The 26,139-nt window shown below is 37.3% G+C and overlaps 2 protein-coding genes across 2 annotated transcripts; one reads left to right on the forward strand and one right to left on the reverse strand.

The window, feature by feature from the left end:
* The first annotated feature begins 482 nt into the window (after nucleotides 1-482).
* On the forward strand, nucleotides 483-12,761 carry LOC117315699 (solute carrier family 23 member 1-like). The gene is made up of 12 exons (XM_033870022.1): nucleotides 483-849; nucleotides 1,471-1,681; nucleotides 3,766-3,923; nucleotides 4,754-4,857; nucleotides 5,284-5,366; nucleotides 5,884-6,068; nucleotides 6,246-6,390; nucleotides 6,732-6,888; nucleotides 7,209-7,462; nucleotides 7,780-8,053; nucleotides 8,473-8,568; nucleotides 10,129-12,761. The coding sequence occupies exons 2-12, from the start codon at nucleotides 1,472-1,474 to the stop codon at nucleotides 10,320-10,322; spliced, it is 1,860 nt and encodes a 619-aa protein (XP_033725913.1). The 5' UTR covers nucleotides 483-849; nucleotide 1,471; the 3' UTR covers nucleotides 10,323-12,761.
* LOC117315700 (monomeric sarcosine oxidase-like) lies at nucleotides 12,495-25,172 on the reverse strand. Its single transcript, XM_033870024.1, has 7 exons — nucleotides 24,897-25,172; nucleotides 18,697-18,841; nucleotides 17,575-17,719; nucleotides 16,286-16,778; nucleotides 15,903-16,021; nucleotides 14,514-14,660; nucleotides 12,495-13,201 (listed from the first exon to the last, which is right to left on the reverse strand). Exons 2-7 carry the CDS (start codon nucleotides 18,805-18,807, stop codon nucleotides 12,948-12,950), a joined length of 1,269 nt encoding a protein of 422 aa, XP_033725915.1. The 5' UTR covers nucleotides 18,808-18,841; nucleotides 24,897-25,172; the 3' UTR covers nucleotides 12,495-12,947.
* Nucleotides 25,173-26,139: the final 967 nt, after the last annotated feature.

The raw sequence follows: 26,139 nt of genomic DNA on the forward strand, positions 1-26,139 counted from the left end.
CGAGTGTCATACCACTGTGCCAACCGACCAACAATAGCAATATCTCAAACATACAATTATTGCAGTGTTTATTCGATAAACAACACTTTTCCAAAACATAATATTTACTTTTATAACAAGGAGGACAAATGGTGGTGTTATTTATTCTTATAAGGGTACTTTCATTAGTGTTTTAATATTAGCTATATTCATCAGTTCATTATCAGAAATATCCTTTAGACGAACCTAATGCTAGTAGAGAACGTTGTCTGGCGTACATGTCAGTACAAATAGACAGGGGTTATCGTGACCTTGAAACGGCAATGTCAACATAGCATAAAGGTTATAATTATATCTATGTTATACATTGAATGAGATATTCCAGACAAGATTAGGTCACTTCTAGGTGGTCACTTATATAACAGTATAGATGATTACAGAATTACACACAGACTGGACACACAGACTGGGAGAGTGGGTCAGCTCCCACAATGGCCGCACTATTGGTGTGTCAGCCAGATGTCGGACAGAACCGCCCATTGTACCAGTAAACCATACAGAATAAAACCATTATTGGACATTAGATCATTGAACTCATCCTCCACACTTTCACACACAACATACAACTTTAAAAAGTCGTAACATTACAACACGCCATGAATAAACATCATTCGGTACTACCCTTAATCAATGGCTGTGATACCTGGTCATGAAACATTGTAATACACGAATAAGAGGGTGCATCTGATTGGCTGATTTTAAATACGTTAGCCTAGATGTACGGCTGAATTATCAGTGCAGGTTCCTGACACCAAAACACGCGGTCATGTTTCTGTCGTAAAAGGACCATATTCTTATTTGCCAAAAAAGGTAAGAGGCATTTTTGATTTTGTATTATTTCAGAATTAATAATTGTTTTTTTGAGACAGAGGACTATTCTTTTTTAATACTCCTCCGTGACTGTATATCACCATGCCTACAACGAGTGGTTGTATATTGTATGTCTTTCACTCGAGTTAGTTATTTTTCAAAAGTTACAAAAATACGAGTTTAAAATAAATACTTACAACAACCACTCGTGTTTCCTGGGTATCACGTTTGCCTACAAGGCTCTGGCATTTATATTGACCATGAATACCTTATCACCATAGTTTAATTTTAGAAAGGTTATGCTACTTTTACCTTAAACGATAAGACCGGCCCAAGTTTGACCAGCATTCTTGAAGTTGAGGAATTTCCTAAAAAACAATTAGTTTTCAAAAATTAATATGTACTGACAAAACTGGGACAAGGTATATTTAACTAGTGCAGATAACCTTTTCATATACATGTACACGACAGTTCAGGTTCATTGACCTCAAATTTCAATGTTCTCAAATTTCGCATGATGTTGCATATATCATACATACTAAATGATAAACCATGTCTCCATGTTCCTCTTTTGACAATTTTAAAAAGACATTTATGCATGCTCACGTGACCTTATTGCAGCATGGAGAACGAGACAAAGATCTGTAATGTTGATCACAGATACGAACCATTGATCATAAAAGGGAGTGTAATGACAGAGAAAGCATCCATATTACCGGATGGAGAAGAGGAAACTCAGAACGAGGCAACAAAAGACCCGGATGTTCCGCCATTGCGTTACAATGTCAGAGAACACCCGCCATTTGGATTGTCATTAATTCTAGCTGTGCAGGTACATTTGACATAACCATTTAACTGACCTGGTTCTAAATAAAAATAGTTTGGAGTTCTATATACTGCTATATCACACCATAGCCATCTCAAAGTGATTCATAAATTATTATCGGTGGTTATATTCGCTAACAGTTTACACGGCATTTCTTGTACTGCCCTAAGACGTTCTCATTTACAGCTGAGTCGGCTGGAACATAACGGTGTAACGTATATTGTTCACGGATTCAATGTACATGTATTGCGCCGTTCCGGGTCTCGAACCAGTAACCTTTCGGTCACATAGCCTTGGGTCCTTCCACTAGACCACCGTAACGGGACTCGAACTAGCGACCCATTGAAAATATATCTCTCTTGAAGTTTTTCAGACATTCCTACAAATCATTCAAAAATATAAATTGATGTATCAAAGTCATCTCCAATAGTATCTTTAAGGTCTATACGAAAGTCAACATAGTGTTAATACATACATTATATTTGTATTTTGCCCTCATTCTGTCAATCTTGTGTTCGCTTCTTTGTCGCCATTTTCTATTTGCTTTTCTCGGGGAGAGTGGTAGATAGGTCTGCGACGAGTAGACATTTGTCATTTCAGAAATACGTGAAATTTTAACTCTCTAAAATGCCCTTACATTTACTTTATGGGGAAGTGGCTGCTACTGTGGTGTAGTGATTTTCTTACCGAATGATGTGGAGGATTACATTTCATTCTTTTGTGAATGAGATCACGATAATAGTTACATATTCCCAATACTTCGCTTGTCTATTTAAAATGTGTCATAGAGAATCTTTTGAATATGGGCGTAGCTTATAATTAGAATTTACAGAATATCTGATCTAAATACGTGTCAGTGTTTACAATATTAACATGAGTTATCGGAGGGCCCATCGCTGATATGTTTTTTTAGTATACGCTTGATTTTTTTTTTTTTTTTTTTTTTTTTCCTTTTTTGTTTTTTTCTTTTACAAAAAGGAAATGATTCAGTCTGAAATCATTTTTAAAGCAAAAATACAAAATATTTTCGCAGCACAACCAATGAATGCGTATACGTGACGTATCAATGACTAGTTACGTCATCGAAACGTCACGTATGAACATTCATTGGTTGTGTTACAAAATTCCTTACATAAACCACACTTTCCACTTTAATATATTTACCAGATTCAAAATGGCCAGTGATGAACACATTGAAATCTCAGTTGGGCTCAAGATGTGCAATGTGTATCTAGAACTCATAATAAACACGTGAAACCTTGTACATCATCAAAGTCCAAGGGTTCCGCTTTGCCTATTGAGCACAATGTATCTAGTATATACGAAAAAAACCCAACAAACAACAACAAAAATAACCCCACAAAAACAAAACCAAAAGACAAATACAATGTAACTAACTAGGCTAACGCCATACAGAATGAGCTGAATAGAAATTCCCCATCGCCGAGTCGGTAGGAATCACCTAGTATCCGGGCAACGTATCTTAGGAATCACCTAGTATCCGGGCAACGTATCTTAGGAATCACCTAGTATCCGGGCAACGTATCTTAGGAATCACCTAGTATCCGGGCAACGTATCTTAGGAATCACCTAGTATCCGGGCAACGTATCTTGGGAATCACCTAGTATCCGGGCAACGTATCTTAGGAATCACCTAGTATCCGGGCAACGTATCTTAGGAATCACCTAGTATCCGGGCAACGTATCTTAGGAATCACCTAGTATCCGGGCAACGTATCTTAGGAATCACCTGGTATCCGGGCAACGTATCTTAGGAATCACCTAGTATCCGGGCAACGTATCTTAGGAATCACCTAGTATCCGGGCAACGTATCTATAACATCAGGAATGTGAAGGATTTATGGTATTTTAGTTTTATGTCACGTAACCAGTTTTATCAAAATACGCATGAATTAGACTGGAGTACATGCTTTAGTACCATTTCTCTCCGCTAGGCTGCGCTCATGAATACGAATTATATTTTCGAAGCGAAGCCTAGCGGAGAGAAGAAAAACTACGGCAGGTAATCCAGTCACATGAATTAGATAATTACGTTATTTGGAGTAACAAACATCCCGATTTGTCCACAGAATGTGATGTTATCGTTTGGATTGAACCTTCTCGTTAGTATGACGATCGCGGACCTCGCATGCGCAGACAGGAACGATCCAATCAGAGCCAAGCTTTTCTGTACATCTGTATTTGTGGTAGGACTGACGACGGTAGTGCAGAGCGCTTTGGGAATAAGGTAAATTTCTGACGTCACGTTCATAATATATGTCCGTGTAAGTTGACGATATGATATTTTAAAAATACTTTTACGATAGACAGACACCATTCTATTTATCTGTCACCCAGATTGCATTTATATTGACAATAAATACAATCTGATAAGCGTTTAATTATCTAATGAATGCAACGATGTTTAATGTTGATATTGTAACAGAATAGCGATGTTTGAAGAGTATCTTAATGAGTTTACCAATCGTCATGGGTAAATACCTGTATACGAATGTCATTCGGAATTATTCTTAAAGATTTGATTTCAAGGCTATATTGTATTGAACGGGCAAATAGGAAATGTTCTATTGAATAAATAAAAACTGGATTTATTTGATAATAAATTAACCTATTTATCAGATAATACACGGAAATGGTGTTGTTACACCTAGTTACTTGACGGAGTTGTCGGCCGCTTTCATTAACTGGATCATCTATGACCGAGTTAGCTCCGCTTTTCTGATACAAATCAACATGTATTGCCATTGCCGATATTAAGACTATGCTACAGGCTGACCATTTATTCTTCATCCATGCCTTCATACGAATTTACAAATTTAAACTCATCGGTAGTAGAAAGGACGAGAACTATAGTAAACAACAACTTACCAGTTTGTATTCATTGGATCTACGTTTTACTGAACAAATGAGAAAATATTGATTTTAAGTTCAAATATAAAGGTTTAATAAATTCAAAATCGGTTTATAACATACAAATTGACATGGACATGCATAGGACTGAAGCTCTAAACATCTTATTTCAAGAACTTGTAAAGTACATTGTTGTTTTGATGGCAGACTTCCCATCCTTCAAGGTGTTTCCGGTGCGTTCCTGGCACCCCTTATGTCCATGAAGACGGCCGGAGTATGGACGTGTGACACCACAGACAACATAGATTTAGGTGAGCTTCATTTTATAAAATATTAATTCTTGTCTAAAATGAACAATATTGAACACAGGTTTGGCTCATACAGGTCTTCTAATAGCGCAAGTGACATTGATTCGGGTGAGTTTAATTTGATCAAATATTAATTCTGGCATTAAATGAACAATATCGAACACAAGTTTAGCTTATAACAGCTCTTCGTGAGCGACCTTGATTTGGGTGAATTTTCTTCCAACATATAATCCATGATTCTGTTTTTTTTTAGATTTTTTTTTAGATTTTTTAACTAAATTATAACCAAGCTTATTTCTAATACATTCATGGCCAATATTGAAACTCCAAGTGGACCTCAGCAATAAACGCAAACATTGTAATTGAAAACACGTGCATTGTCTTTGAAGTATTATGTTATAAACCTTTTACTCAATTTTTTTATTTCAGTTACGATGTCAACTAATCAGACTGTGGTTCAGAATGTTACCATGGCGACAAATCAGGATATGGTTTACTTCCGGGTTACGCAGGTAAAGAATTAACAAAAATAATACATAAAACATCTAACTGTTGTTGTTCGTGCAAAGAATGGAAAATACCTAATGCACTGTAAACAAGAATAAAATCACATAAAAAGAACTCAATCCAGATTTCATCTAGAAACAGAAGAGCTTCAGAAACATCTGGTCATATCCTCCTTTTAAATGTCCATATTTATATATTTCGTTCGTATTTTACCTAAAGTTTATCGATTTTGATTTAGATATGTGGTTTCGTTTGCATGGTATTTTCCCTATTGTTTTTGTAAAGCTACGCCGATACAACATTGCGACATTAACGGTGATTTCTAATGAAAAGTACTTTAATCTCTGAAACATGAAACGACACTTTTATCTAAACAGAATTAAAGTGTTGTCACGTTAAATAATGTAGATTCCGGGCAGTAAGAACGAAGTTATCTCGAGACAACATTTTCTACAGAAAGAAACATGTTTATTATTTATTTATCTTTTAGGGCATCTTCCATTTTTTTGTGTTTTTATTTAGCTACAAGGAAGTTTGATGGTTTCCGGTGTTATAACGGAAGTGTTCCTTGGCGCGACTGGCCTTCTGGGATACGTGGTGAACCTAGTGGGCCCCATCACAGTTTGTGTAACGATATCGTCGATCGCCCTATCTTTGTACCAGATACCTATAACCTACTGTAGCACGTACCTTCCGGTCGCTCTCTGGTCAGTGACATTGATACCGGTATATGATGAACACGTGTACAGTGATTATCGTTCTTTATAACAGATTATGTCACATATATAATACTTCATCGGAGGATGTTCTCTTATCCATATTTGTTGACGAATGTTTTATCTTATTCATTTCTTTATCTCAACAAGCATCTTTTATTTTTACAGCTGCGCGCTGATAATGATTCTTTGTATTATGTACCTCTCACGAATATTCGTCACCATACCCACAATGCAATGCGACAGGAAGAAGAAGACCGATGTTTCCGAGTCGTCAAAAAGTACAAAATTACCATTTTTTGAGATATTTCCGGTAAGTCAAGCTTCACCACTAAGTCGGCTAAAGAACCTTACAGAACATTGCATTTCTTTAATTATGAATTTTGAAAACACAATATATTTCTTTCTCATGATTTTGCTGTGGAGATTCATGACACGTCATAGTTTGAAATCATAAATATTTGACATTACCTACGCCATTAATGGTGTTTGACGTTACTGACGCCTTTAACGATGTCATGAGTTTTGATGTCCAGTTAACTGAGTCGATCAGAGATTAATATTCCGTTGCCACAAATGACGTCATTGATCATGTGTTCTGACATAACTGTTTATGTTCTTTCTATGACTGACGTCATTGTTTGTGTGCGTTAGATTTTCATTTCAGTGATACTTATGTGGGCGGTATGTGGGATCCTGACCTTGACAGGTGTGTTACCTGATGACCCCAGTGACCCCGCCTATCGTGCCCGGACAGACACGCGCGGAGATCTGATATCCCTGTCACCATGGTTCTTCTTCCCATACCCAGGTAACGCCCATTCGGAACTCTGCAAATGTGACTCCTGTCACATGACCTTTAATTGACATGATGAGGAAGATTCCTTTTTTGTTAACTACGGAGCTAGAATCTGTATTCTATACATTATGAATATCTAACAAATATAATGTCTGGCAGAAACCTATTTTCTTAATTTGAAATGAACTAAAATAACTTGCCTGTAACTTGCTTGTAAAATCGCCACTCGGAACGACGCGAATATGACTCGTTACGTGTGGGTCGGGATTTTCGACCGGGATGTTTCTGTTTGGTTACCTGGCTGTAAACTAATCTCATGACGTCACTTCCAGGTCAGTTTGGTCCTATACGATTCAACACAGCGGTCTTCATCGGATTTATCAGTTCATACCTAGCCTCAAACGTAGAGTCCATCGGGGATTACATGATCATCTCCCGGGCCACGGGGACCTTCCCCCCACCCCGTCACGCTGTCAACCGTGGGATACTGACGGAGGGCATCATGGGGGTGGTGGCGGGAGCCCTGGGGGCCGGGCACGCTACTACGTCATATACTGATAACGTCGTTATCATCAAACTCACACAGGTAAGGACTTCGATTATGCAACCAATTTTCAGGGTTTTGTTTCTGCTGTAAAAAGAAATATTAGAATGCTATGTTAAAGCTTGGCATTAAAACTGCTCACTGATGTATTTTTGTAAGGAAGCAGGTGGTATGTCGGAAATTCTATTGTTTTTGGATATTTTTTTTCATTGCTTCAAATAATCAATGCATTGTATATACTTACATTACTAAAATAAATTCAATATGCATGTCTGGTTATTTGTCATTACATCATTGACGTGTCGATAGCGCTGTGTTCCATTGCAAAAAAAATCTTAAACCGTTCCTTAATTATCCAGGTAGCTAGTCGGAGTGTAATGATTTTAGCAGGAATCATTTGCATGCTCTTCGGAGTTATCGGTAAATTCGGCGCTGTGATGGCGTCACTTCCGGATCCGGTGATGGGTGGTGTGACCGTAGTCACCTTCGGCCTTCTGTTAGCCATAGGATTATCTTCGCTACAGAGGATTAATCTATCGTCTACTCGGAATCTCGCAGTACTGGGCACATCGTTATACGTTGGCTTGACCACTTCCGAATGGTTGAAACTCAATAGTGACACCATTAATACGGGTAAGTGGGTTGACAAGATATGAAATAGCGTCAGAAAATAAATGTAACATTGCGCGAGTAAATCATGACGTAAAATACACAGCAGTGCCACAATTGACAGAGTACGTATCGAATAAGATAAACCGCGAGTTCACGAGACCTACCATATACCCAAATAAGGAACAAATTGTTTTGTGGTTTTTAGTTTTTTTTTCTTATAATCATTTTGAAAATAGTTGTTAGGCTTAAGAATCTCTGAGTATTTCAGCTGTTTGGAGACAAACTTAGTATGCACAGAAAAAAAAAAAAAAATGGAAACATTCGGATTGTTTCCTGAGCTGATAGACATTCTCAATTTTGTTGTTTTGCCTAACTGGATAAATCTATTTATGATTACACGTCACACGCTAAGTTAACAATACATATTTACCGGTATACAGGTAACGCCTCCCTAGACCAGGTACTCAGACTCCTCCTCGGGACACAGATGTTTGTGGCGGGACTAACCTCCATCATTCTGGACAACACTGTTAAAGGTATCTTTGTACCACTCATGGTTTTCTCGTCATATAACTTGGCTGTTGGTGTCTCCTTGACACCCGTCCTCATATAACTTGACTGTTGGTGTCTCCTTGACATCCGTCCTCATATAACTTGGCTGTTGGTGTCTCCTTGACACCCGTCCTCATATAACTTCACTATTGGTGTCTCCTTGACACCCGTCCTCATATAACTTGGCTGTTGGTGTCTCCTTGACACCCGTCCTCATATAACCCTGACTGTTGGCGTCTCCCTACACACCCGTCCTCATACAACTTCACTGTTGGTGTCTCCTTGACATCCGTCCTCATATAACTTGGCTGTTGGTGTCTCATTGACATCCGTCCTCATACAACTTCACTGTTGGTGTCTCATTGTCATCCGTCCTCATATAACATAGCTGTTGGTGTCTCCTTGACATCCGTCCTCATATACCATAGCTGTTGGTGTCTCATTGTCATCCGTCCTCATATAACATGGCTGTTGGTGTCTCATTGTCATCCGTCCTCATACAACTTCACTGTTGGTGTCTCATTGTCATCCGTCCTCATATAACATGGCTGTTGGTGTCTCATTGACATCCGTCCTCATACAACTTCACTGTTGGTGTCTCATTGTCATCCGTCCTCATATAACATAGCTGTTGGTGTCTCCTTGACATCCGTCCTCATATACCATAGCTGTTGGTGTCTCATTGTCATCCGTCCTCATATAACATGGCTGTTGGTGTCTCATTGTCATCCGTCCTCATATAACATGGCTGTTGGTGTCTCATTGACATCCGTCCTCATATAACTTGGCTGTTGGTGTCTCATTGACATCCGTCCTCATATAACTTGACTGTTGGTGTCTCATTGACATCCGTCCTCATATAACTTGACTGTTGGTGTCTCCTTGACATCCGTCCTCATATAACTTGGCTGTTGGTGTCTCATTGACATCCGTCCTCATACAACTTCACTGTTGGTGTCTCCTTGACATCCGTCCTCATATAACTTCACTGTTGGTGTCTCCTTGACATCCGTCCTCATATAACTTGGCTGTTGGTGTCTCATTGACATCCGTCCTCATATAACTTCACTATTGGTGTCTCCTTGACACCCGTCCTCATATAACTTGACTGTTGGTGTCTCCTTGACACCCGTCCTCATATAACTTGGCTGTTGGTGTCTCATTGACATCCGTCCTCATATAACATAGCTGGTGGTGTCTCCTTGACACCCGTCCTCATATAACATAGTTGTTGGTGTCTCCTTGACACCCGTCCTCATATAACTTGACCGTTGGTGTCCCCTTGACAAATGTCCTCATATTACATAGCTGTTGGTGTCTGTCCGAATATATAATTGGATGTCGGTGTCTCCTCAACGGATCCAAACTGTGATACATAGCTAACTCTTCCATACGAATTGTACGAATTATATAAGGATAAACAATTAAGAATGAAGCTCTTTTGTAGTCCTACTTCTGAAATTATCTATATAATCATATCGATGACAATGATTATACAATTATTCATGAGAGTGTAAACGCTAATAAACAATGATTGATTGTAGGATCAAGGAAGGAGAGAGGTATGGATGATATGCCATCATTCAAACCCGGAAGCGGAAGTCAGATAGATAAACACAAATCAGTGTACGATGTACCATTGGTATCAAAATTACAACAGAAAATCCGGATTTTTCGCCACATTCCGTTTCTTCAACCTTACAGTCCTCACCGACAGACCAGCGATAACCCAACGTGAAACAATCAAACATGAATGTGAATATATTACGTTGTACTTATGAGCACTGTGTTTGTGTGAATACTTGAAATGTACGCGGAAGATTAAATGTATAACCGGCTATAAGATATTTTTGTTTGTGTAGATGTAATGGGTGTGTGTATGAATATATAGAGTACAACGCTGAAGAAAGGAAAATAGGTACCCTTAATTATCCGGACGTGACGTAACCTATCATGAATGACTCGCTGGTTTATACATACAAACTGAACTGTAGATTGTGTATCCTGTTGTTTCGTTAATTTGAACATATAACAAATGTGTCATACACATTCAAATATCTGTCATTAGATTCACAATGTACCATTTAAAAGGCCTAAATACAAATAACATGTTGTCCGCACTTTGTTTTGTTGATCTAGCTTTCTCTGTTTTTTTTTTTAACTGGTCAAAATAATTGAACACTCGACAAACTATAACTACCCGGTGATATGACTTATTGAAGTCTACTTGTTAAATGCATTCAATCCTCTATAATAGGCCGCAAGTAAGTTTAAGGCAACCAAGCGGAGATGTAACACTTATTTTGGTTTATTTTGGCCAGTTCTTTAAACGTGCCTCCTTGTTGGTTAAAGTACCATTTTACAGAAATGCCATATTGCTTTTTATTAAATAATGTGTTTGATTTTCCTTAACTATACGCATAAGCTATATTTTGAACTATCGCACGGCTAAAATCAATATTGCACAGTCATGTACGAACTACTAAACACCGTATGGGGTTTCGGAATTTAGTCTTACCCTTTCAAGCGTCTAAGTCACTTAGATGTCAACACTGGCAGACGACAGTCATGGCGACTTCTTGGCCTACAGGGACGTCGAGGTTTCACTGTTTCTAAGTGTGTTTGAGTGATTATGTAATAAAACAAGTACATAATATATCATGGGTGTCTGTGTAACAGTCCAGAATTTTTCACTCTCGGTACTGGTAACCGACTGATGTTCTATTGCACTCGGCCAAATATTCTGACCAATTGCACAGATACGAATTATATATTTGTATTATATTTACACGATAATTCTCCCGGTTATACTGTTTTTTTTAATTAGATCTTTTTTATCCTTGTCATAAATTAATATACCGTATCAGTATTTCTCTATTAATGAGTATAAGCCTAGATGACATATTTTGCAGGAACAGCGAACTTGTAGAAAATGTTTTGTGAATAAATTTTTGATATATGACAACCAGTATAGGATTTAAGTGTGACGTTTCTGTGACAACTGTCCATTGTTAAGTAAGCTGCACTTTGTATTGTAGCCAGCGAAACGTCACGCTTGAATTAAATACTGGTTGTGATATATACTTTGATACTTACCAAACTAAAGAACATATGTGTCATAAGAAGGATAATGTATTGTTGAAATTTGAATAAATTTGAATTATTAAACTGAATCAATTTCTTTGTTTGCAATTTGGAACAATTACTTATGTTGGGACAACGAGCCTCATTAGTTTGATACCCGAAGATAGCACCAATAATATATATCTTGCTCTCTTGGCATGATTGGTCAGAGGCGGATTAATTTGGGATATTAGTGATGATGGTATTCTTTGATTTTAAATCATTTTTGTTAACTGATGATTGTCAAAAATGTTAAGATAGAATTCAAGCCCCAAACGTGATGCAGTGTAAAGGAGACATTATAAATCACCTAATCAAAAAAGTGAAACGTTCCCAAAGTATGTCGCCATTTAGGAGTCATACAACGTGTTCATTTCTATGCCCTACCGAGGAGTCGTCTAATGTAACGTGTATAAGATGGTAATAAAAAGTGTTAAAACAGGAAAATGCGAATTCGGTAAAGAGTATTTTAATAAAGTTTACACAATATAACAAGACAGGGGAGGTAACTAAGTGATCATCTGAGGTAGGACAACTACATCAATGTTGTAATAATATCGAAGGTCTCTGTCCATTCTATACTAGATACGTTCTTAAAACATACCCATCTACAATTTCTTTTTAAACCTTCACCCAATTTCAACTTATGATTGCTATTATCTTGCTTAACAACCGAATGTGTAATTTTCCCCCTCATTCCTACATCTTTGAATTTTTTTGGTAGGAGCAATGTCGAATAATTCAATTTTTTATCAAGACGTGTATGTTTCAACAGTATTTTTTTTTTATTTGAAAATAAATAGAAATTCTAGATTCGATTTTAGTTTCGTCTTTCCATGACAAGCCAGTGATGCTAGGGGGCACATGATGTGATAAATCCTTAAGGGCAGAAAGTAAAATATATATAAGGGACTACACATTATCTGCGATATCTGCTTCGCTGTTAGCGTCAGTAGCCAATACCTTGTCAATGTGACGTCAAACTGCTACAACATTGAAGAACTAGAAGGATTTAGATTACATTTCTTCAACAAGACGCTTGAAAAAACTAAAAGAAAAAGAAAAAGAAAAAAAAAACTGTTTCAAGTCACATTTTTGTGAAAACCGAACGTGCTGTCATAAGCAATCCCACTACAAACGGTTATGACGCGTCTCCCCAGAAACATGTCTGAGTAGAAATCACGTGATCTTGGTACTGTACAGTATTTCGTCCTTTGCCTCCATTTTTGGAAAATTAACATTAAATCTTGGACTGTGGTTTATTCTTAGGTTTTAGTCGTAGTTTGAATGACTCGGCCGGAAGATCAGAATCCCATTCTCCTTTAAGGACCAACATGGCTGCGATGCGTCCGATCTCGTCACTGGATTTGGCGGCGTAGCCATTGCCTCCGATAGCCACACCGAGGCCAGGATGGACGAGGTCAATGTACGGACGATTGGTGGGTGTCTCCATGATCACACACTGGTCTCCGTGGTAGGATAGCGGCTTTATACCTGAACAGAAGAACATGGCCAAATAAATGTTGACATCACTTGATCTTGTATTGTACATTATGTTGTCACTTTTTCTCTATTTGAAAAAAATAAACTTTAAATCTTGGTGTCGCCGGTGTGGCTTAACGGTATAAACTATGTGTTCGAGTTCAAGACCATGTCAGGGCACGAGTCACGAGTTGGCATCCTTCGTCAGCTGTGTTAATATGTTACATTGTATTTAAAAGATAAATAAATAAAAAAAATGAATTTAGTAAGATAATAAGTATGAGGTATGAAAATCTGCATTGCAGCGGGCATCTGTTTTATCATTTTAAGACTCGTCAGTGATGTCAGGGACATCATACAACTGTTTCGTCCTTCTAGAACTGGTCAGTGATGCTAGGGACATCATACTGCTGTTTCGTCCTTCTAGGACTCGTCAGTGATGCTAGGGGCTAAATGTGTGGTAACCACATTCCTTGATATAATCTGTTTTCACCTCTAGGTTGCGCAATATATTTTCTACTGTTGTGGTAGATGGAAGCTAGCGGGTTTTTGAATATTATTTAAGAAAGAATTAACGATGATTCGTGTATTGTTGCAGGATATAAAACGAGGACGAGGATATTTTGCAATTAAATTAATAACGAAGGCCGCAGGCCTGAGTTATTAATTAAAATTGCAAAATATCCGAGTCCGAGTTGTATATCCTGCAACAATACACGATTCAAAGTTGATTATTTCTATTCTACCATGTACTGTTTAGTTCCGAGATCGACCTCTTTCTAATAGAAAAACAGCAAAGAAACCCCGAGAAAACCTTGTAATTAATTTTTTAGGGATTGCATTATTTGCTGATGAAATATACAGGCAATACAGTACTACGATCAACAGCATCTATCATATGGCATTGATTTTGAAAAGAAAGAAAAGGGATAAAAAAAAAAGTAAAAAAAAGAAAAAAGGAGGGCCTCCGTAGGATTCGAACTCGCGTCGTGATAATTTTTTTTTTGGAAGACTAACCTATTAGCCCAATCGGCTAAAATAACCTTTTTTTATAAAACGGGAGAATATTAGGTATATAAAATTGTAACAGCCATGACTCACTACCATGTATTATTGGCACGAGCGTGGGTTATTGGAAAATAATACATGGTTTTAAACCAATCAAAACTGGCGTTGCATAGCAAACATGGTAGAATATATCGTAATGACTGATGTAAAGGATCATTAAGTCTGATATCTAAGTTATATAATAGTATACTTAGGGAAGTGTGGGATACACAACAGTGAACGGTAACGACAGACATATATTTAAATAAAGCTTCACCTTTCGTCATGGCGTTGATCAGACGAGCTGATTTGGTCACAAGTGATGATACCCCTTCCCCACAGAACCACGCCTTCACTTCCGCGAGAGTCGTCAACCTTTGAGGCACGGAGTCGTGGAAATTTCCGAGCTTTATATAACATTTACCTGTAGATTCAGAAACACATTTGTCTATTTTATGTACAAATCTAGTTATAGTTTTGCAAACATACGAGAAGTAAATCTGAACAGTAATGTGCACAGCAATTGACGAGTAATGAATATAAATCGACATCATACAGCTGTTTCAACCTAATATTTGTCACTTATAATAAGGACATCATACAGCCGTTCAACCTAATATGTGTCACTTATAATAAGGACATCATACAGCCGTTCAACCTAATATTTGTCACTTATAATAAGGACATCATACAGCCGTTCAACCTAATATTTGTCACTTATAATAAGGACACCATACAGCTGTTTCATCCTAATATTTGTCAGTTTTCATATGGACACCATACAGCTGTTTCATCCTAATATTTATCAGTTTTAACATGGACACCATACAGCTGTTTGATCCTATTATTTGTCACCTATAATAAGGACACCATACAGCTGTTTCATACTAATATTTGTTAGTTATAATAGGGACTCGTCAGTAATGTTAGTGTCATATACAGCTGTTTCTCTAGCTAGTTGGGGTGACTTTGTTTGGTTGCGGTTGATGGGTCTGGGTTCATAGTAATAAAACACAGACACATGGGTTGAAATGGCATGCTTGGTGTTGGCTGAGAAGGAACGTATTGTAGATTGAACCGTTAAAGAAGTTCCTTGTAAAATACTACACGGTCGCCGAAGCCTTTATCGATGTGATCGTCATTAGAATGAATTACGTAATATTTATATATTTTTCTAATTTTTTTTTCTATGGTTTCCATCAACTTTGAAGTTGAAGATTTTACTGATCGACCGAGCAGACATTTCCGGACTGACTCATTAAAACGAGTTATCAACAAATGATGATGTTTGTTTTTGTTGTTGTCATACTTGACATTAATTATGCAATATGCGTACTTGTTCACAGATTCTCGAGGTATGTATCCCAAGCGCGGATGAATACATCGCTGTGTGAAAATTTCGCCAAAAATCACCCAAAGGTACCAGGCAAATCGGGCGAGATAGACAAATCCTGCACTGATAGCGCCAGATTTACCTGTCTGAGGTGCGAGAATAAAATACTGTGGCACTGTTGACAAAAGTGGGAACTCTTTTGTGAAGAGGATTACAAAATATATATAGTTAGGATAACACTAAAACTACCACAGACATTACAGAAACACAATTATACACTTCTACACGAATCCTTGGACAACAGCTACAATCGCTATCTATTTATAGACTCACCATCCGGGTACTTGATTGGCGGGAGTACATATATACCAATGAGGTTTTTCGGACTGCGAGGGTAATTTTCGGGCCAGTCTGGCGCTCCGTGTCCGTAGTACAGGATAGATGGCATCCGTCTGGACGTTGATAAAGTTATATATATATCCTAAACCTTAAACAATATAGTAAATAGGAAATTGGAACCTTTTAATACAATTTACAGTTAGATACAGTTGAGCTAGATTAATTCAATTGCATCATGCAGTAGGCTGTTACGTCCTCCTAGTACTCGTCAGTGATGCTAAGGGCCTAAAAGTGCTGGTAGCTAGTTTGGACAGAGAAAACTCGAAATAGGTCAAATGGAGAGTCAAAATCTGAATAACCATAAGATAGACACTTACTCTAGGTGCTTTACATCCTCTTCGCTGACCTCGACCTTGGCTACAGCTAGCGGACACAGTGTCACTTCCGGTTCTGTTCCTGTGCGTAGAAGGTCTCTAAAAGTAGTGAAAGATCCGGTTGCAAGGAGAACTCTGTTGGCCTCAATCCTTCGACCTCCCTCTGTAAGAACTGACATGAAAGACACTCCATTTACGTGTTCCTGTGATACTTTACACACAACGTCATCGATGACGTCACATTTGTTGTCCATAGCTACCCGTTTCTGCGCATTTATCAATGCCCTCGGATTTATGTATCCTGCTCTTGTCGTTTCGTAAATCGCTTCGTCTGTGTCCGGCAGGTTCAGGTAAGGGAGGCGTGTCTTTAACAATTCTGGAGTAAGGTATTCGTGGGGGATATTCTGGGAGGAGACAGTCCTCTTTGTGTCTGACATAAACTTGCCCTGTGCTGGTCCGGCCATCAGACATCCAGTCTCCACGTAAAATACAACACCTTTATATGTACAGAACGAGTGAAACAAGTTTAAAACAACGGTACATATCGATTGTTTGGAGGAACAAGGGCGTCAACTGAAATATTCTAATTCTGTTAAAATGTTATGCGATTTAAAAGAATTCGACCTTTCTAATTGATATAAAGTACAAATATTCTATAAGAAAAGCTCACTTGGAATTGTCATTAACCAAAATCTAAGAATTGAAAATAATTGAGATTCGGCCCTTTTTCTTGGCTCTCCATGTTGGAGATACGCCCATGTTTCTCTAAACAATCGATACGTTTAAATTCAACAGTAACAGTTATATATAATATCTGGTTCTAACTTCGAGGATAAAGGACTCCGCTCCCAATCAACACATATGGCAATGGGGCAGGTTAAATGTAAACTCTCTGCCTATGCTATCTTATGATGATGTGAGGTTTTAGTTTTTTGAAACTGTTACGACGTATACACTGCACTGTGATACCTTTTGTACAAATAAACGTTGAATATTAAACTTTATTATAATTCAACGACGTTTTCTTCTCCAAAAGGACAAAAAATATCTCTCTTGTCGACAGGAAATACGCAATGATGTTTTATTAATGCATCGTACATAGACATTTAGAGTTCGAAGAGAACCATTATAGCCGATTTAATATCATTGAGAATAACGTCTTTTACATTCCTTTCAAATGGATGTTTTGGTTTCAAGTTAATTTATGCATGATTTAAAACAGATGAGAAACATTAATGAGTTAACCTAGAACATGTGATTATCCGTCATGGTAAACTCGCTAATGGACCTACCGGAAGCACGCTCCAGTTCCCGGTATCTATTAATAGATCGCTGCGCCAATGCCGCCCACACAGGATCGGGGTCCGAACACCGCGTGATCCTTCCTTCATCGTAGTGGGCGCCAAATATCTCCCTAGGTGATTCCAAACTCCTTTCCTGAATACGAAATACTAAATCCAATGAACAATTTATATCCAAAATGAATGTTTTGATTTAGTATTGTTGAACCAGCTATTGTATTTAAGGACAACCTCCTATGTGTGGGTTTGGTTTGGTTTGTATTGTTTAACGTCCTATAAACAGCTATGGTCATTTAAGGACGGTCTCGCTTCTAGTATGCGAGACTTCATAGTGCTACCTCACGTATATTGACAACGAGAAAACCAGTCGTCACATACCCATATGGCTTAGCGCTAAGCAGGAGTAACAACTACCAGGTGTCGCGACACTCTATCACTTGCCCTCCACCTCAAACCAAACCAACTGACTTTTCGTCGAAATGAAATAAATGCTTTAAGATGTTTGACTAAACTGTACACGAAATTTTGTATGATGTATATATGAACGTTATACTGTATTGTACACGAATGACTTACCGAGGTAGTTTCTATCAATCCCTTATGAAATCGAAAACTCATTTGAACTATTTCACCATTCCCAAACGGTTTCAATATAACTGGATTAGACTACACACTGATAACAAAGTATAATCGGATCTACCAGTATATTGTGTTCGCGACAGGTCCGCGACGAATTTCGTATTACACATATCAGTGTTCTTGTGTACGACGTCACGAGCAGTGCTGTAGATGTATGCACTTATTCAAGAGAAAGTCGATGATGTGTGTTATTTGCCCAAAGTACGAGAAAGAAGAATAGGATAATCATATATTTCAGATACTGAAAAAATCCAGATTCAATTCCCAGAAACGAATTATAAATAAGCTTGAGGATTAATGTTTATATAATTAAATCATGACGCGATAGACAGATGATGATTTGACACTTTTTCTGTCATTAAATTTTTATTACATTTGCCTTTCAAAACGAAGAGGAAAGTCATGATATCGCATGAACCGATTTAAACGGAAGTAACGAGAATGGAACCCTGTAGACCGGAAGTAGTATTATACCTGTGGTTCATCTGGTCCTATCAGACATACTCGGGTGTTGTTTTGTAGGGAGGCGTGGCGGGCTGCGGCTGATCCAATTAGTCCAGCACCAATAACACAAAGGTCGTACATATCCAGACGCTAACTGAATAGTCCTGTGTCACACCTACAAATGTGGTAATCTTTGTGTGTATAGTATAGACTGAATCCAACTCTCATGACCTTTGCCCCGTGGATTAACTTTCAGCCAATTAGGTCTATGTAACGATATCACAGGTTATCTAATCAGGTCCCCGTGTGATAAGAGTTTTAACGCGTGTAACGATCGGGGTTTTATCTGAAACAGTCTCTGCTATAATAATATCTGAATCATTTCATTGAACCAGCTTGTTTGTTTTTGATTTGATATCCGGCAACAGTTTTCTAATAGCGGAAGCAGATATACATATATATGATCTTAAATGAGTTTTCATTCCACAGATAGTTTCATTAAACAAGTCTCTGAAGTTTATTTATTGCGAGCGTTGACGAGCAAAATTTAAAACTTCGAGACTGGTTTCATTGAAAGAAAACAAATTTAAGAGAATTTATATCAAATAACTCAATTTTTGAGGGCTTAATCAAACGGATGCAGTCATTTTGTTGCACCATTTTCAACCAATGACACATGCAAAAAAAATCTCATACCGTCAAATTCACTCCATGGAGAGAAGACAGATAATGTGACAAACTTTTCCTTTGTTTTCACAGACTGTGTCTCTATGGTACACTGTCTGCCTCGAAGACATACAACCCGTATAACAAATGTTCAAAAACAGGTTTTGTTTATAAAGGCCTACCTAATCACGTGTCCAAACAAAATCCCTCTATCTATAGCTCGATAACATGTTCAAACGAAGTCGTTCTATTTATAACCCAATCAAACGTTTAAACAGAAGCCATCTTTTTTATAACCAGATCCCTGACCGTATAAGGTCGTTGCTAGAAACTTAAGAAATAATTAACGATGATTCGTGTATTATTGCAGGATATACAACGAGGATGAGGATATTTTGCAATTAAATTAATAACGAAGGCCGCAGGCCTGAGTTATCAATTAAAATTGCAAAATATCCGAGTCCGAGTTGTATATCCTGCAACAATACATGAATCAAAGTAGATTATTTCTATTCTACCATGTACTGTTTAGTTCTGAGATCGACCTCTTTCTAATAGAAAAACAGCAAAGAAACCCCGGAAAAAATCTTATTTCTTGAGTATTGTATTATTTGTTGATGAAATATACAGACAATACAGTACTACGATCAAGAGCATCTATCATATGGCATTGATTTTGAAAATTAAAAAAAAAGGATAAAAAAAAAGAAAAGAAAAAGAAAAAAAGGAGGGCCTCCGTAGGATTCGAACTCGCGTCGTGATAAAAATATATTGAAAGACTAACCCATTAGCCCACTCGGCTATAGTAACCTTTTATGAAACGGGTGAATATTAGATATTTAAAATTGTGACAGCCGTGACTCACGACCGTGTATTATTGGCACGAGCATGGGTTATTGGAAAATAATACATGGTTTTAAACCAATCAAAACCGGCGTTACATAGCAAACATGGTAGAATAACAGATAATAGTTGGTTCCGGGCATAGTTAATATTCAGTCAATTGATCCTGATATTATCAAATCCGCGAATCCAATCTAAGTCTCAGTTGGGTTTGTAGGTGATTGAAGAACAAGGTCTGGCTATGTGTCGCCGTTGTCTAATGTCAAATCACTGAAGCGATCAGGCTGATACGCTTCAGTCGTTCTGTATGTATTTATATACCGATCACGTGTTCAAAGATAACTATATTCACGAGGCAGTACGTAATATAAATAACAGTAGCGTATATCGTAGTGGTATTTTCTGTGTATTGTAGTAAGGAAGTAGAGCACAGCTTAATCTAGATCTCGGTATATTACCTATATCCTACGTCAAAATAGAGTATACACACACATAACAATGAGAGCGGGTGGCGAAAAAAAGTTTGTCCTTGTCAGAAACTAGACCACAGTTAAAATACCTCTTACTTATGGAGATTGAATTATTTACGAAAAGAAAAAAAAGGGGGGGGGGGGGGGGGGGGTTGTTCCAGTAATTTAGTGGTAATGCGAGCGCCGATGTTTTTTTTTTTGGTGATGATAATAATTTTTTTATTGTCTGGCAATGCCTGATCCGAAGATAAATGCAGTGTTTTACAAATATTTACAAATAATAAAATAAAATAGTTTAAGATATGAGGTTGAGTGATATAAGGGGATGTTAGGTTTGCCCTGGACTCTCGGTCCATATTTACTGCCTGTTAGAATTACGACTTCGTGCTGCCGTATATATCTACTGTACTATCACTGTCGGTCACCGATACACCCGAGTCGTATCAAGATACATATTTGGCGCAGTGCCCAAGCAACACTTGTGTGGCCAATATATGCTGTTTCTTTCCTATTTATTACAATGTAATTGTATATGTTATATGCAGAGTATCGTCAAGGTGACCCAAGGTGACCCAATTGCTCCTTATATCTTCATTTTATTTGCTGAAGTCTTAGCAATTCGTTTAAGGAAAAATAGTAATATAAAAGGAATTAAAACAGAAAATTTTGAAATTCTTACATCCCAGTATGCTGATGATACATTTCTTGCATTAACGGTTCAGAAAAATCACTTCGCGAGAAGAACGTCTCTGGCTTAAAAATGAATGTAGATAAAACTGAAATAATTTGGATTGGAAGTATGAAATATAGTAATGACACCATGATACCTGAATTCAATCTTTATTTGGGGAAAAGTAAATTTACATTATTTGGTATTGAATTCGATGTGAACCTAGAAAACATCCCTAAACTGAATTTTGATAAGAAAATAGTCAAATTAAAAAGTTTAATCAAAACATGGAAAAAAGAAAAAAACCCTAATATCTTTTGGCAAGATCCACATCATCAAGTCATTAATGATATCCCAATTTAACCACTCATTTATATCTCTTCCTAACCCTAGTGAAAAGGTGATAAAGGGAATAAACTCATTTTTATTCGAATTTTGATGGGATAGTAAAACTGACAAAGTCAAAGAAGGATTGTTGTTCAAGACCATTGTAAAGGAGGTTTGAAAATGATAAATTTATATGCATTTATAAACTCTCTTAAATTGGGGTGGGTCAGAAGTCTGTATGACACTGAAGGGAAATGGAAATATATCTTAAAAGAGAATTTTGATGTGGATCGTCTATTAAATATTGGTGGGGAATATATATCTCACTGTGGTAAAGTATGTACTAATAATTTTTGAAAGGACTTTTTTTCATGCCTGGTATAAATTGATTAACTCTAAGGAAAATAAAGTACTCCAACAAAATTCATTGATTAAGTGCATTTGGCATAAGGACATAACTGTTGCTGGTGAACCCGTGTTCTATAATTCATGGTATAAATCAGGAATACATACAATTGCAGACCTTCTAAAGAGTTCAGAGGACATAACTTTCTATTCGTTTGAGGAACTTTCACAAAGATATCAATTACATACTTTTCTGCAGGTCCAATGATTAATATCTGCAGTTCGGAAATGTCTGCCAGATCCTCTACCCTAAAATATCCCACCAGTTATTCGCCCTTTGGTACTTCCTAATATACAGTGTTTTCTCTCAAGTATCATTGATTCAAAACTCTTTTATAATATTTTCAATAAAAAGACACTGTTGCTACTGGCAAATCAAAATGGAATGAACAGCTCTTATTTGATGAAGGAGAATGGAGTAAAATATACAATATTCCACGTAAAGTAACAAAAAATACTTAACTTCAATGGCTTCAATATCGCATATCTCATTAAATTCTTACCGCCAATTCTAATTTGCTTAAATATGATATAATAAATAGCCCTATGTGCACTTTCTGTAACTCTGGAAGAGAAACAACAATTCACTTGATGAAGGGAATGCCAGGAAGTGCAAAATCTATTACAAAATTTCGAATCACTGGTAGATGCACCCTATATTCCCTTTGCAATAAATAAACAGTCTTTTCTTTTTGGACTCACAAACAATAGTATTAATGCAGCAGTTTATAAAATAGTTATTCTTATCATCAAACAATACATATACAGAACGAGGTGTCTTAAGAAATCCTTAAAGGTCAATGCATTGGCAAATAACATAAAAGATTACTACAATACGCAGAAATTCATACCAAACGGTCAGAACGATTTTTTCAAAGCAAAATTCACGAATACTTAGTGTAAATGGAAAAACTTAATTCGTCTTGATACTTAATAGCCAAAACTAATTCCTGACAGTTTACAAACACTATTATATTCTTTTTGTAACTAAAGCTATGCCATTATGAATATTACTCCCCACATCTCCACCAAAAATGAAACTCTTTTGATTTCTTTCTCCCTACGGAAATAAATAACATTAGTACATGTATTCAAATTAACCGCAAGTATTCTCCTTGTTGCTATCACCTTTTTTTTCCTTCTTTCATCCTCCTTCCCTTCTCTTAAATATGTTATGTTTCAGTGTGAGAGTGGATATACTCGTATGTATGCATGGGTGTATGGGTGTAAATGAAACAATAAACAAGTGCAATCAATGATTGCGAAAGCTCACCGGCGGCAGCAATCACAGTATGCATTCATTTTGTATGTATAAGTATGTCTTTTTGAAATTTTATGTCACATAATATCGCTCCAAGACCTCTAATGGATGTATAAACCAAATAAGAAGGGTGTGGACTTACAAGCTTTTTAAAACTAACCCCAAAATCTTTAAAGTGAGTTTTTGTGTCAAAAACAGTAAGTCCACTAAAAAGTAAAATCCCTAAAAGCCCATTTTTTCTGCATGATTTGCCACAGCATCACTCCTGGATATCTAATGAATGTATAAACCAAATTGGAAGGGTAATATGTGTACGTATGTATACTTTTGGACTTGCCCCCAAAACTTTAAAGTGAGTTTTGGTGCAAAATGTTAAGTCCAAAAAATGGTTAAATTCGAAAAAATTCGAGAAATTTATTTCTGCATGATTTTGCCATAACATCACTCCTAGACCTCTAATGAATGTATAAACCAATTAAGAAGGGCATGAAGTGTATACTTTTGGACTTACAAACTTTCCAAAAACTGACCCCAAAAACTTTAAAGTGGGTTTTGGTGCAAAAATGTTAAGTCCACAAAATGGTGAAATGCGAAAACATCACAATTTTTTCTGCATTATTTTGCCATAACATCACTCTTAGACCTCTAATGAATGTACAAACTGTGGTGAAACAGGACTGAGCCAACAGTAATTGTCCTCCTTGCCGGAATGCCGTGGGCATTCGGGAAGTCTCGGGTGTCTTCGAGCTTCCGGTGAGAGCGCGCGAGTCAAGCCAGTCTTGAGATCAACGCCAACCTGTGAACACTGTGTTTGAAGTTCCACCTATTGTGATATATATTGTATTGCTGTTTGTGCTGCGCCCGCGCTGATTGGTAAGCATACTATGTGATATGTCAGTGACCATTATTGTATATGTATGTTATATGTGGTGACGCTACACGTGGTTTCACTATATATAGAATTAGAAGGGTATGAGGTGTATACTTTTGGACTTACAAGCTTTCCAAAAACTTACTCCAAAAACTTTAAAGATTTGGGGTGGGACGCCGACGCCGACGCCGGGGTGACAGCATTAGCTCTCGGTTACTCGTAACCGGTGAGCTAATGAATATAAATATTGATACAATGAATAAGTTTTAAACTGTTTGTATGTGAGGATACATGTATATGTGTGTATGTAGGAATATATATATATATATGTGTGTGTACTCTATGAGTGAGTGAGAATACAATTGTAAAAATATGAACATTAATGTAATACTGTCTTTGTGTGTTATGTGTATGTGATTATACGATTATATGATTTCAAAATAAAAAAGGAATTATAAAAAAAATATGCAGACTATCTAAACAGAAACCTCGGCTAATATAGTTGTAGTCATGTGTAAGATGCGGTATCTTGCTACGATATAATTAAAAAACAATCTGAGTGATGCCTCAACTATCAGACAATCCTCTATTAGACGTTAAACATATCTACAGTATATTACGTCGGATTTATTTCATTATCTTTCTCAATGTAAACAGTTGGATAGTGCCATGCCAGGATAATCTAATGAGAACCAGAAAATGATAAACCGAACTCACCTTGACGCTGTTAACGTTTGTCTACTGCAGTGATAGCCATACAGGTGATGTAAACTCACGGTGTCTGCCTCTGACGATAGTAAGTAAATAAACATTCACATCACAGACAATAGGCTAGCTATATATAGACGTCCAATCATAACATAACACCATACCTAGCATCTATTTCCAGCTAGCCTACAGAAGAAAAGACAAATTCAAATTGTCAATTCAGACAACCACTTTACGTATAATGTTGACGAGCAGCGGTAAGTCGTAAATAATCGGGCACCGTCAGGTTAAACTAACAACAAACAACGATCACCGATTCACTGTGAGGTGACATCGTTTAAGGACAGTCCAGTGGTCATGTGTTCTGGGGTGTTCCACTACCCGACATATTCGGCTGAGCACATCATGTCATTACTGGCATAACAGTTCTTCGTGGTGAACATTACCTAAATAAATGCTAAACTGCTCAAAATCACAAACTGTCGATTATCATTGTTTATGCTTTAAAACAGTCTGTTCTTGATATAACATGCGGAGTAAAGAAGGGTGGTCTATTTGTGAGAATGACTTCCCCAGTCACGATTTAGCCTCTCATTAAATAACTGCGTCTTGCTTCACACACTTTCTGGTATATTGAACTGCGATTTCGTATCAGTTCAACAAGCTTTAAATGAAATCTATATACGTGTTAGTACGTGACCGGAAACGGAAACGGATCCGCTGTCTATCCCGTACTTTCCCTCAGGAGGTTTATTATTGTTTAACGTCCTATCAACAGCTAATGTCATTTCAGGACGGCTTTCTCTGTGAGGATAGGGTTTAGTTTTGTATTTTTTAACGTCCTATCAACAGCTTATGTCATTTAAGGACGGTCTTCCGTTCGTGTGACATGCATGCGTGTGGTGAGTGCGTATATGTGTTTTAGGAGGCTGCGGTATATGCGGTTTGTTTCGCCGATTTATAGTGCTACCTCACTGAAGCATGCTTTTTCTGTTAGAATACTAGTTTAACATTCAAGCGAGTAAAAAGGAAGTTAGGAGGATCACGTGGCTTGACTAACACGGTGTCTTGTCATTTATACTGACCCCAAATATGATATGTTACCCCAGGGCGTGATCGTAATGATGGGCACGGACACATTTTACTGCAAATGGAGAACAAAACAAGAAATATCTTTAAAAAAGATAATCAGCATAGTTTTAATGCTGGTGGTTATAATGAAAAACTGCTGGTGAAATAAATTAACGAAATA

This window comes from Pecten maximus, chromosome 17 (genome assembly GCF_902652985.1).
Source record: "Pecten maximus chromosome 17, xPecMax1.1, whole genome shotgun sequence".
In the NCBI taxonomy this organism is placed as follows: domain Eukaryota; kingdom Metazoa; phylum Mollusca; class Bivalvia; order Pectinida; family Pectinidae; genus Pecten; species Pecten maximus.